Source organism: Neoarius graeffei, chromosome 12, assembly GCF_027579695.1.
Source record: "Neoarius graeffei isolate fNeoGra1 chromosome 12, fNeoGra1.pri, whole genome shotgun sequence".
In the NCBI taxonomy this organism is placed as follows: Eukaryota; Metazoa; Chordata; class Actinopteri; order Siluriformes; family Ariidae; genus Neoarius; species Neoarius graeffei.
The window spans coordinates 17,886,136-17,900,090 of NC_083580.1; the positions used below are offsets into that span (position 1 = coordinate 17,886,136).

The 13,955-nt window shown below is 39.7% G+C and overlaps 1 protein-coding gene across 4 annotated transcripts in view; it reads left to right on the forward strand.

Annotated features, from left to right (window-relative positions):
* Window positions 1–12,991, forward strand: part of mzt2b (mitotic spindle organizing protein 2B) — a 30,200-nt gene extending 17,209 nt beyond the window's left edge. For 3 of the 4 annotated variants that reach the window (XM_060935595.1, XM_060935596.1, XM_060935594.1), the window contains 2 exons: window positions 11,399–11,542; window positions 12,312–12,991. In XM_060935595.1, the coding sequence (XP_060791578.1) occupies window positions 11,399–11,542; window positions 12,312–12,448 (281 nt within the window). In that variant the 3' untranslated portion in view covers window positions 12,449–12,991. The remainder of the gene's footprint in view (window positions 1–11,398; window positions 11,543–12,311) is intronic. The other variant, XM_060935597.1, reaches the window with a different exon arrangement.
* The last annotated feature ends 964 nt before the right edge of the window (window positions 12,992–13,955 follow it).

The following is a 13,955-nucleotide window of genomic DNA, read 5'->3' on the forward strand; positions in this document are numbered from 1 at the left end:
AGTTAGTCAGACGCAGTCCGACGCGCTGTCACTCCTGTTAGCAATGTAGCTAGGCTCAGCATGGCCAACGGTATTTTTTGGGGCTGTAGTTAGATGTGACCAAACTCTTCCGCGTTTTTCCTGTTTACATAGGTTTATATGACCAGTGACATGAAACAAGTTCAGTTAAAAAAATTGAAACGTAGCGATTTTCTATGCTATGGAAAGTCCGCACTATAATGACAGGCGTACTAACACCTTCTGCGTGCTTCGGCAGCGCATTGATATCTGAGCTCCGTATCAATGCGCTGCCAAAGCACGCAGAAGGTGGTTAGTACGCCTGTCATTATAGTGCGGACTTTCCATAGCATAGAAAATCGCTACGTTTCAATTTTTTTAACTGAACTTGTTTCATGTCACTGGTCATATAAACCTATGTAAACAGGAAAAACGCGGAAGAGTTTGGTCGCATCTAACTACAGCCCCAAAAAATACCGTTGGCCATGCTGAGCCTAGCTACATTGCTAACAGGAGTGACAGCGCGTCGGACTGCGTCTGACTAACTGGGAGGTCGCGCAAAGCTCGGATAGGTATGGAGCAGCTCGTCTCAATTCAGGTAAGAGCATATTTCATTATGGAAATACGGTGGACTGTTCCTTTAAAGGGGTTTCTGATGATCTTTGTGAATGATTTACCTGAGAGATAAGAGCCAACACAAGTGAGAATCAAGCAAACTGTTATTTGTTTACACTTTAACTTGCAGTGCTTCATTGTAAAGACGCGAACGAAAAGCTTTAAAAAAAAATACACGGGCAAAAACAATACAGGATTCATTCAGCAGCGACTTGATACTGAGGTCCTTTACCCAGCCACATACAAAAAAGTTGTAAGCCTCCGTACTCTTCGACGCTTTCATCTGTTTTGCGGTGTAGAAGGACGTCTGCTACACCAGATAGTTCGAGATGTCGGGGAACTCGACTGAAGGGTAGTTTTCAAGATCGTATGACAAATCCTTCTTTCCCAGACTGTAGGGGTCGATTCCATTGCACAAAGCAATCTTCTGAATATATCTAAAGTGAGCAGCAGCTTCTAGATTACAAGCGTACTCTGATAAGTTATCGCTAGTTGTTTGCACTGCGGAAGCCTTTAGTCCACCAGCTATTTCACTTCCAGTAAAACCGCTAAGAAAAGTCACGTGACTGAAACCCAGCAATATGCCAGAACCTGTTGAAGCAAAGATCTTGATATTTTCCACAATAAGAAGTACAGGTATAGAGGTAATATTTCAGAAAGAAAAGTCAAAATAAAAAAACAAAGGACTTTTAATTCAAATTTCACTAATACTCATTTAGACACATGGCGGTAATGACATTTTGGTATATTTAGGCTCAATAAAATTTTTTGAAAATGCAGACAACTAGTGTCAATTTTTTTTTTACTGCTCTGTTAAATTCTTTCTTAAAATAAATGTATAATAGAGGGCCAGGATTAATGTTTTTAGAGGGGAAAAAAAACAACCATGTTTAAATCTGAATTTGTCACATTTTCTGAGAATGGCCCAGCATGAAAATGCAACTTTATTTTGAAGTCATATGTTAAACTTCATTACGCATAAGCCATTAATGGTTTCATTTATGAATATAAACTAATAATTTTTCAATTCAAATACATTATGCTGTTTAAGCATTTAGATCTGAGTCAGATTTAACCTTGTGCAGTACTGTCCCATTTCATTAACACATTTCACACTAATACAATTTATACTTCATGAACAAATGCTCCTTTTTTTTTTTTTTTTGGATTGGGCCGTATATTGGACCCTGGCTGGGATTCTTTCTGAAGGGTCCACATCCACAGGGGCAGTTCATTTAGTCAAAATTTTATAAATGTATTTAAAGAAAAGAAGTAGCCTACAAATGCATAAACTTTGTGACGTAAGGTTACAAAGCTGGAGATATATCGCTAAAAAGGCATGTTTTAATTACAATTACCTATTAATATAGTGTATTATGTTTTGTCCTTCACCTTGGCTTGCATTTAGAGCGAAAGTTGCTGGCTGTTGCAGTATTTTATTTATTTCTTTTCTGTTCAGTGTTCAAACAATGCAAAGTGTCTCAGGTGTGAAATGTTCTTTAGTCGGTCCCTTCAAAAATAATGATTAACACTTTCCCTAATTATTATTAGTAAAGAAAAAATGAACCTCTATGAGGTGTGATTAATTCTTCATGTTATTGTTTCTAGACAAAACAGAATTTAAATAGACAGTATATGCAACGTGGCTTGCTGCTCCTTATGCTGAATAGCCCTTCTTTGTGTATTTGTTTAGCTTTTTATACTTTCCTTCCTTTCTTTCTTTCATACCCTCGGTGACTTTCCTCACTCTATCAAGGTAAACGGGACAGGCTAAAAGGACACAGCAGAATTTCATTACAAACATCAACGTTACAACAGCTGAGATTTCCACTTTAATGCACAAATAATTTTGGTGCCATATGAACTAAGGGGTTGCCTCATATAGTTGACTTTAATACATGTAGTAGTCACTGCTGTGGGGAAGTTGGCTGGTCAAGGCTGTGGAAAAGCATTGTGGCTGTCAGGAAAGAAAGCTGGCTAAATGGACTTTCCTGTTCTGAAAATATTTCAGACTAGATTAATCAAATCTACAGTCAACTGCATATTGTGTCGAGTATTCTGGAAAAGTCATGAAAAAGATATTGCTTTCATGGAATGTTAACACTTTCAATTTGAATGAAGTGTAGAGGTGTGCCCACCCACTCAATTATTTTTATTGACCTTGTGTGGGCTAAATCAAGTTTACAATGTTGCTTGAAAGTTTCTGAACCCTTTAGAATTTTCTATATTTCTGCATAAATATGACCTAAAACAACATCAGGTTTTCACACAAGTCCTAAAAGTAGATAAAGAGAACCCGGTTAAACAAATGAGACAAAAATATTATACTTGGTCATTTATTTATAAAGGTCATTTATTTATTTATTGCATATCTGAGAGTGGCAAAAGTATGTGAACCTCTAGGATTAGCAGTTAATTTGAAGGTGAAATTAGAGTCAGGCGTTTTCAATCAATGGGATGACAATCAGGTGTGAGTGGGCACCCTGTTTTATTTAAAGAACAGGGATCTATCAAAGTCTGATCTTCACAACACATGTTTGTGGAAGTGGATCAACAAAGGAGATTTCTGAGAACCTCAGAAAAAGCGTTGTTGATGCTCATCAGGCTGGAAAAGGTTACAAAACCATCTCTAAAGAGTTTGGACTCCACCAATCCAAGGTCAGGCAGATTGTGTACAAATGGAGGAAATTCAAGACCATTGTTACCCTCCTCAGGAGTGGTCGACCAACAAAGATCACTCCAAGAGCAAGGCGTGTAATAGTCGGCGAGGTCACAAAGGACCCCAGGGTAACTTCTAAGCAACTGAAGGCACCTCTCACATTGGCTAATGTTCATGAGTCCACCATCAGGAGAACACTGAACAACAATGGTGTGCATGGCAGGGTTGCAAGGAGAAAGCCACTGCTGTCCAAAAAGAACATTGCTGCTCGTCTGCAGTTTGCTAAAGATCATGTGGACAAACCAGAAGGCTATTGGAAAAATGTTTTGTGGACGGATGAGACCAAAATAAGACTTTTTGGTTTAAATGAGGAGCGTTATGTTTGGAGAAAGGAAAACGCTGCGTTCCAGCATAAGAACCTTATTCCATGGTGGTGGTAATATCATAGTTTGGGCCTGTTTTTGCTGCATCTGGGCCAGGACGGCTTGCCATCATTGATGGAACAATGAATTGTGAATTATACCAGTGAATTCTAAAGGAAAATATCAGGACATCTGTCCATGAACTGAATCTCAAGAGAAGATGGGTCATGCAGCAAGACAACAACCCTAAGCACACAAGTCATTCTACCAAAGAATGGTTAAAGAAGAATAAAGTTAATGTTTTGGAATGGCCAAGTCAAAGTCCTGACTTTAATCCAATTGAAATGTTGTGGAAGGACCTGAAGCGAGCAGTTCATGTGAGGAAACCCACCAACATCCCAGAGTTGAAGCTGTTCTGTATGGAGGAATGGGCTAAAATTCCTCCAAGCCGGTGTGCAGGACTGATCAACAGTTACCGGAAACGTTTAGTTGCAGTTATTGCTGCACAAGGGTCACACCAGATTAGGGCTGTGCGATATATCAAATATACTCGATATATCGCGAAAATTCTGTGTGCGATACATAAAATTATTATATCTTAACTATCGAGTATTTTATGGTCATCTTCCGACTTGCGTTTGTTTAAAACCTTTTCTGGTGGTTTTCTCCCTGTCCCTCAGGCAGTAACGTGAGAGGCTGCCTAAGGGTAAAGAAAACAATAACGTCACGCACTCGCCAACCAATCCCGGGCGACATCTCGGTGCTGAAAGGAACTTCCGGGAAGATTTTCTAGTTTCTGTTGTGTTGCCAGATTGGGCGGTTTTAAGTGCATTTTGGCGGGTTTTGAACATATTTTGAGCTGGAAAACATTAGCAGTATCTGGCAACACTGCCGGCGGGAAGATTTCCTGGTTCCGGTTTACAGCGCTGACTCAGTTTGTGCAATCGCTGGTGTTGCATAGGCTACCGTGTAAGCTCTGGCAATTTCAGCGACAAATTAATTCCTAAAAGAACTAGTAAGAGGTCAGTCAACTGGCATTTTTTGGATATCGCGAGGAGGACGTGGAACAGCAAATGCCAGTTTGTAAAGTGTGCAAAAAAAAAAGCAAAACCTGTCATCACGAAAGGCAGCAGCACTACAAATATGTTCCATCACCTGAAACTCACCCGGTACAGTATGAAGAGTCTCTTAAACTCCGAACTACTTGCCCATGAGCTAAACCCCCCCACAAGCTAAACAAACGACCATAGCGGCCTCGTTCTCCAAAGCCACCCCATATGAGAAAACGAGTCAGAGATGGAGAGCTATAACGGATGCGATCACTAACTTCATTGCCAAAGACATGATCCCAGTTAGTATAGTGGAAAAACCAGGCTTCCAAAAATTACTAAACACACTCGATCCCAAACATGAGTTGCCTGGTCGCAGACATTTTACAGAGAAGTCAATACCGGAATTATACACATCTGAGAGGCAGAGCCAGAAAACATTCAGTTCAAAAGTGTGCAAAGAGGAAAATGATGTTTTGCAGATCTCTCTCTTCTCTCCCTCAATCTCTCTCTCTATTGTGAATGTTCCAGTGGTTCTCAGTAGTCAGATTAATAGCTTGGAGATCTATTTTTTTTAAATAATTTAATGAAAGAGCACTTTTCTTATTTAGGCTAAATGTCTTTCTCAGTGTTGAGTTTGCACTTTATTGATTTGAGCTCTGAGCAGCTCTGTATTGTATTGCCCCTTTGTTGCAATTTTCAAGATTGTTTTTTGCAGTTTGTGCCACATCTTTGTTGAATAAAAATAGTCTTATTTCAACTCAATTGTGATTAATCACTAACATGAAAATTTAAAATGTGTTGTTGAAAACCACCTGTAAAAGTTAACCAAGAATGTTATTTAATCTGCAGGGATTGTAGTGAAAACAGTAAAGAGTAAAAGTTAGATTTCATGGGGTCCTTTAGAGGAGATTTAAATATATCGAGATATATATCGTATATCGTGAAATGGAGAAAATGTATCGGGATACTCATTTTTTTCCCATATCGCACAGCCCTACACCAGATACTGAAAGCAAAGGTTCACATCCTTTTGCCACTCACAGATATGTAATATTGGATCATTTTCCTCAATATATAAATGACCAAGTATAATATTTTTGTCTCATTTGTTTAACTGGGTTCTCTTTATCTACTTTTAGGACTTGTGTGAAAATCTGATGTTGTTGTTTTAGGTCATATTTATGCAGAAATATAGAAAATTCTAAAGGGTTCACAAACTTTCAAGCACCACTGTAAATAACATCCTTGCACCGTGGCCTAGTGAACTGTATCTTGACCAGCGCTGGACAAAAGACCATATTGGGTGCAGCACATCACTCTACAATCACTCAGCTAGTTTAAAGCAGCAATGCTGATGCCAGAGCTGAACATAGCGGTTCATCTCCTGGGGCATTCTCAGCCTGGACATAGCTCTCAGATGCAGATGTAGAACATTTTTATCCCCCACTGGCCAAAAGGCCTGAAGGGGGATTATGTTGTGCCGACGTCCATCCATCCCAGGAAGAGTACTCACCTTCTGAAATCAACTCCTCTCACAATTTTTGGAGGAATTTCACAAAACTTGGCAGCATTCTTTGTTATATGTCCAGTAATATGCATATTGCAATTTCGTTCAATTCGGTCCCATTTTACAAGAGTTATGGCATAGCTGCCAACAGGGGATATTGTGCTCTCCGAGCACTCTTGTTTATCCAAGAAAGGCTAGTTTTTGAGCTATAAGGAACACTCTGTTGATGGATGTGAACTTCCATCCTGCGTGCTCTCAGTTTCAGAATCAACTAGGATATCTGATAGGAAGTGGTACATCCTTAAATAGTGTAATGTGTTCTACAGATTTACACCGCAAGTTGGCCTAGTGGTTAGGGTGTCCGCCTCTCGATCAGGAGATCGCAAGTTCTACTTGTGGTTGAGTCATACCAAAGACCATCATAAAAATGGTACCTACTGCCATCTGGCAGATGCGAGTGGGGAGTCAAACTCTCGCGGTTACCAGAGGACTAGTCCCCCACTGTAACCCTAGCTATGTAATAGGCAAGAGGCCAGGGGCTATGGAGATTGGGGCCACCATATGGTGCTGGAAGGACTTTCAACTTTTTCATTATACAGATTTAGCCCAGGGGAGTTGAGTCTTTTTTTTTTTCTTTTCATTTCAAAAAAGCTTTTGAAAATTAGACCTCATCAAAATACTTGAGGGCCAATATATAAATGTGTATGCATGTGTGATTTTTGAAATCAGGTGAATCTGGATTTACCTAGGTCAATTAGGTCGACATTCTTAAAAGGGATTTTTTTGTTGTTGTTGGGGGGCTCATTTAAAAAAAGGGGGCTTGGATTTTTTAGGCGGTTCATAAAAGAATGAGAACACTTCAACAACCGCTCTCTTGTCACCTTCCCCTGCTTTATATCTTTTATCCTCTCATACCTCTCTACCCAGAATTACTTATGTACCTGTTTTTTCTGTCTCATTTAACTTCATTCCCCCCCCCTGCTGGGACTCAAACCCAGGAGCTTCAGCTTTGAAGTCCACCACTTTATTACTACACCATGGAGGACTCAGTTGCAGTAAAGAAATTAAACATTATACCAGATCATCCAACCCTGACCTTAACCCAACGGACCCACTCCCACAACACCGATAACTCTAACTATACCTACGTATAACTACGACTATCCCTCTGCCTGAATTTAGTTCCAGTCTGAAGCAGTCACACCACAACTATAATCCTGACGATAATATCGCTTGGTCCTGCCACTCAGGGAAATAAATGCATGCAACTTAGGAATAGTCATGGAAGTTTTTTCCAAGTAGTAGCACATTATTCCGGAGCATACTATACAGCTTGGACTTCAAAACAACCCGTGCACACACTCCGGTGGTTGATAAACTATGGCTAGGTCATGGACTACAGAAATATAATAAAAAAAGATACAAAATACGGAGTGGTTACGGATTTTAGTACGGATGCTAATAATTTATGGATTGGTCATGGACGTTTCAGTATATTACAGATTGGTTACAGATTTCATATGGATGATGTATCATGGATAAAAAAAAAAGAAGTCTAAAACAATTAAATGTTCGGACTGCCAAAGTTCATAATTAAATTATATTACCTACATTTATATATTTATTGTATTAATTTACAACCCCGATTCTAGCTGCTCAACTGTCTTAGGTCTTTTTTGTCGTATCTTCCGTTTTATGATGCGCCAAATGTTTTCTATGGGTGAAAGATCTGGACTGCAGGCTGGCCAGTTCAGTACCCGGACCCTTCTTCTACGCAGCCATGATGCTGTAATTGATGCAGTATGTGGTTTGGCATTGTCATGTTGGAAAATGCAAGGTCTTCCCTGAAAGAGACGTCGTCTGGATGGGAGCATATGTTGCTCTAGAACCTGGATAAAACCTTTCAGCATTGATGGTGTCTTTCCAGATGTGTAAGCTGCCCATGCCACATGCACTAATGCAACCCCATACCATCAGAGATGCAGGCTTCTGAACTGAGCGCTGATAACAACTTGGGTCGTCCTTCTCCTCTTTAGTCCGAATGACACGGCGTCCCTGATTTCCATAAAGAACTTCAAATTTTGATTCGTCTGACCACAGAACAGTTTTCCACTTTGCCACAGTCCATTTTAAATGAGCCTTGGCCCAGAGAAGATGTCTGCGCTTCTGGATCATGTTTAGATACGGCTTCTTCTTTGAACTATAGAGTTTTAGCTGGCAACGGCGGATGGCACGGTGAATTGTGTTCACAGATAATGTTCTCTGGAAATATTCCTGAGCCCATTTTGTGATTTCCAATACAGAAGCATACCTGTATGTGATCCAGTGCTGTCTAAGGGCCGAAGATCACGGACACCCAGTATGGTTTTCCGGCCTTGACCCTTACGCACAGAGATTCTTCCAAATTCTCTGAATCTTTTGATGATGATATGCACTGTAGATGATGATATGTTCAAACTCTTTGCAATTTTACACTGTCGAACTCCTTTCTGATATTGCTCCACTATTTGTCAACGCAGAATTAGGGGGATTGGTGATCCTCTTCCCATCTTTGCTTCTGAGAGCCGCTGCCACTCCAAGATGCTCTTTTTATACCCAGTCATGTTAATGACCTTTTGCCAATTGACCTAATGAGTTGCAATTTGGTCCTCCAGCTGTTCCTTTTTTGTACCTTTAACTTTTCCAGCCTCTTATTGCCCCTGTCCCAACTTTTTTGAGATGTGTTGCTGTCATGAAATTTCAAATGAGCCAATATTTGGCATGAAATTTCAAAATGTCTCACTTTCGACATTTGATATGTTGTCTATGTTCTATTGTGAATACAATATCAGTTTTTGAGATTTGTAAATTATTGCATTCCGTTTTTATTTACAATTTGTACTTTGTCCCAACTTTTTTGGAATCGGGGTTGTACTATTGATATTTCATGGAAAATCACATATCCATGAATAAAAGATCCGTGCTTTGTATTATATTTATTTATTTCCCATGAATCTGTATTCTGTGACTTCATGATGCAGCAAGGATGTACAAAGATGCCCGGGTCAAAATAGCACATGCTCAGACAATGTCACATATAAACAATTCCCTGATTGGTCAGATGTTCTATCGGTTCAGGTCTGGAAAAATCGCTCCAGAAGCAATCTCACTGATACGATAAACCCAGGCCTGGGCTATAGGTATCGTTATCGGTCTGGTGTGAGCACCAACCACATAAACTGCAGGGGACCGATTTATTTATAGTTATCATTGTAGTTATAGTTGTAGTTATCGGTATTGTGGGACTGGGCCTTAAACCTAACCCTAAATCCTAATTCACAGAGGTAAATCTAGAATCACCTAGGTGAATCCAGATTCACCTGATTTTCAAAAATCACCTTTTATGTATGAGGGTGTCTGTGGGGTCTTCAGTATTAAAAGGTAATAAATCAGCTTGGCAAAAACTAAGGCCCTTAAAACTCGCGTTGTGCACGCGTGACTGCTTTGTATGGAATGTTGCTTGACCCTGCATTTGTATATCCACCAACATGGCCGACATCCGGGTTTCTTTTTTGCTTTGACGTCACTTGCAAGTCAAGGATTTCAGGAACCAAAAGTAACCTCATCATAAATAAATAAAATTTTCAGTTTTAGTACTTGGTCGCAAATCCACTTTAGATAAGGACTCTTTGAAGAATTCACAAAATGTTTTCCATGCTGAGTGGTTAAATTAATTCGCAGGTGTTCTAAAGGAAAAATAAATGCTCTTGCACTTTAGCTGTGTTAACACAATCTGCTGCCACCATCAGGTGAAAGGAAAAATTGCAATGTGTTGTTCTGCCATATGCTATAAACTATGTGGAATTGTTTAATCCAGATTATAAGACTTGACGCCAGACCCCTGAATCGCTCCAATGCAAATGACCGTGTCGGTTTCCTATCCTTGACTTGCAAGTGACGTCAAAGCAAAATAGAAACTCGGATGTCGGCCATGTTGCTGGATATACAAATGCGATGTCAAGCGACATTCCATACAAAACATAATCACGCGTCCGCAAGTCTCTTTGTTTTTCAGCTACTTTAAACATTCTTTAACTCTGCCATATCTTTGTGCTGTATATGGTTGTGGTCACAACAGTACTCGTGACCGTGGCACATCCCGATTTTTTTTTTAGAATTCCATCCGTGATTTGGAAAGCGGGCGAGGAAACTCTGAGACTTAGTACAGAGAGGAGACGAGGGGATCAGGACACTTCGTCCAATGACCATTTCGTCCAATAGTTAAGAGGTTTCATCCAAAGTCTTTTTCAGACGCACTATCAATTATTTTATATTTCAGGTATTCCGATGTTCGCAAACGAAAGCCCCGTGAGAGCGCTGCTCTGCGCCTAAAGATTTAACATGATCCAGCCGGCTTTAAACATTAATAACTCGGCCAACGGAGCTCACAGCGAAGCCAAATTTTACAGGCACCTCCCTCTAAGCCTCCCTCTTTGAAAGAGCATGGTCTTGGGTCGGTAGGACTGTGCCTCGGCCCAGGATTCGCGAACGAAACCCCCGCGAGAGCACTGCTCTGCACCTGAAGATTTAATATGATCCAGCTGGAAACATAGACATGCAAGCAAGCAGCCTGCAATGACGACGGAGTTAACTCATCCCAGGGTCAGCAAGTGGCACGGGCCGACGTGGTTAGTACGCTCTTTAGTGTCAAAGCTGCTTCAGTCAAATTCCATTGAGAATTCCTCCTTTTTTTGAACAAACAAATACCTGACATATAAAATAATTGATAGTGCGTATGGAAAAAGGCTTTGGACGAAATGTCTTAACTATTGGACGAAATGACCCGTATTCATCCTCTGGTTGGTAGAAGTGTCTTCTCTTCAGAAAAGTCTGACTTTTTTCAATAATATGGGTCAAAACCACACACGTGTATCTTCTCTTTGTATTGAATCTTTGCTCGATCGTTCAAATCGTGGTAATACTGAGAAAATTCAGCGTTGTTTACAGACACACTTTCAGCGGCTGCTGTCCTAGTTGCTTTGTATATCCACCATCATGGCGGACGCTCATGACGTAGCACGTTTTGATCACGTGGTTGCAAATCATCTATTCATTAGTTATTTGTGTTGGCAGTCTGCAGTTTCCTCTCCTTTGTTTTAATGCCTACTCCTGTGTCCTCTTGTTTTTTGTGGCATGTGTATGTATGTGCGTGTAAAACACCATGAAGAAGAGGACTCTAAGGTCCCAGACAAGAGTGCTAAAAAAGCAACCTCTCAAGCCCCTCCCAGTGCCCCTGCAGCCCACCCTCAAAGGGCCGGTGCTAAGATAGTGGTCTACAGCTCTGGGGAACAGAGCTCTCCTCTCTCTCAAGGTTTTCCTCCCCTTTATCTTTACCACACCCTCGCTTTCTTTCCCTCTTTGTGTTCTTTGCATACATCGGTCCTCCTGCACCATCTCACCCTTTGTCTACGCTCACATTCTTGCTTGCCCTTGACTTTCCTTGAGTCTTTTTTTTTTTCCACTCACACATTATGCTTCTCTCTCTCTCTTTGTTTTTCCTCTTTCATTCAACACAGCGCTCGGTGCATGATTCACAACATCTAGCCTCCTTGTTTCATGCTTTTTTTTTATGTTCTGAAATCGTGTATATTAATTAATGTTGGTTCTTCATTAGTTCAGTTTGGGTGTTTGGATGTGTTCTATTCAGTTTCGCTGCATTTGGGCACAAGTAACACCAACCTCATGTATAATGACTGCATGTAAGCATGTTGATGTTAATTATAATATTCAACTGTTGCTGGCATGTAAATAATGGAAACTTGATGAACATAATCGGAATCATGTCCTTTTAATAATTAAAGCACTGGACTATTTGTCATCGCTCTGTCTCCGTGCTTGTTCTTTCATCTGCATCAGTGCTGAAGTGCTGAACGGCTGTCTGCATCAGTGTTTACTGTGCTGTTTTTTGTTTTGCTTTTTTCCAAAAAAAAGTGTACCTTGTAGATCAGTGAGAAAATCGATAAATAAGATGCGTCTAGGTCCATAAAGCATGCTTCATCTTTTCATAAATCATACATGACAAAGAAGAATCTTTTAATCTCTCTCTCTCTTTCTCTCTCCCTCTCTCCGTCTGTCATCAGTACGCAGTAAATCAGGTACAGGTCATGCGGAGAAGCGAGAGCAGCGAGTGCCAAGGCAGGCAAGTGCCACCCGGGGGCAGAAGAGTGCCAAGAGTTCAGGAAGCAGCAGCTCTTCATCCCAGCTCACCTCAAACTAAACTCACGAAAGTGATCCAGATTCACTTTTTCCTTTTTGGTTTGATAAACCACGTGCTCCATATGGTCTCTCTCTCTCTCTCTCTCTCTCTCTCTCTCTCAATATCAGTGAGCTTGTTTTTAATCCGAAAGTGTTCCTCATGGTTTTATGTTTATTTATTTCTTTGTATTACGTTGATGTCAGATCGATGATGATGATGCAGATGAAGATACTGGACATTCAGTTGGGATTTGGTGAATACATCTCTGATCTGTTATTTTAAAGTGTAGTGAAGATGACTGGAAAGTATAAGTTTAAGTTTTTTTTAATATTTAAGTTTTTCCACGAACTCGAGTCGTACATGAGCTGATAGCTGTAAGCCATGTATGATGAGATTGAATGGAATAACTGTTTTATTCTATCCACATTCACTGGATTTTTTATTTTTTGCAAATTTGATAAATAAAAACTTTCAATTTGGGAAAAATGATGATATAATAATTTCTTGAAAAATAAAAAAGATATTCTTACCATTAAATAATTTTATTCCATATTTTGTTGCTTTTTTTTGGGGGGGGGGGGGGGGGGGTTGTTTTTGAGTAGAGTTTTTATTTCGTCCTCGGTTGGTTCAGCAACACGCTCCGCCATTTTGTTTTTCTCTACTGATGATATATGAGCTGATAGCCTAGTAATAGAGTAGCCAATCAGAGCATGCGATTGCTCATATCCAGTGAATATGGATAGAATAATAAAAAATATCAGCTTCCTCTTTAAGCCATTTTCTCTGCAAGACACGGGTGACTCTTGGACAGACAAGTGGCATGAAAAAATATTTCAGAAAAAATGGACATCTGGTAAAGAATCATAAGAGACCTTTTGAATCAGGAGAGGACATGCTGTACATCCCGTTAATGGGTTATATAAATGAAAAGCAAAATGCTTTAGGATAGTACTTGAGCTCTTCATTTTTTTTTTAAACTATGAATGGTCTTTAATTGTAACTAGTTTTTTGCATTTTGAAAGACATCCTCTTAATAAAAGTATTTCTACAATGTCAACTCATGATGATCTTCACTGGTTTGTGTACTAATTTCTAATAAAACCAAATAATATACAACTCATGATGCTTGCTGTAAAGGTTTCTGAGAATGTACCTATTTTCAAGGTGATTACACACTGGGGTACCGTTTAGCCATTGTAACTCGACAATGAAACTGGGGTTTCATTGTTTGTTTTGTTTTTAATCATTTTTCAATATTTAAGCTTGGAAAAAAAATGTGTTTAACCAAAAAAAACATTACTCCATCCCATGCAGCAGCTTTATTTTTTTTTTCTTGCAAGGCTTTTTTGACCGTGCTGACACTTTGCTCTTAAATAAGTTAGTGTTGGGTTTTATTAGCATAGAATTCGCAAATGCACAAGATGTAGTTAACTGACATCTAGTAAATGATTTCTTAATTAATAATTTGCTATCACAGCAGGGTTGTGTTCTTAAACTGACCTTGTCAGGCAGTATGACCATATCGTTG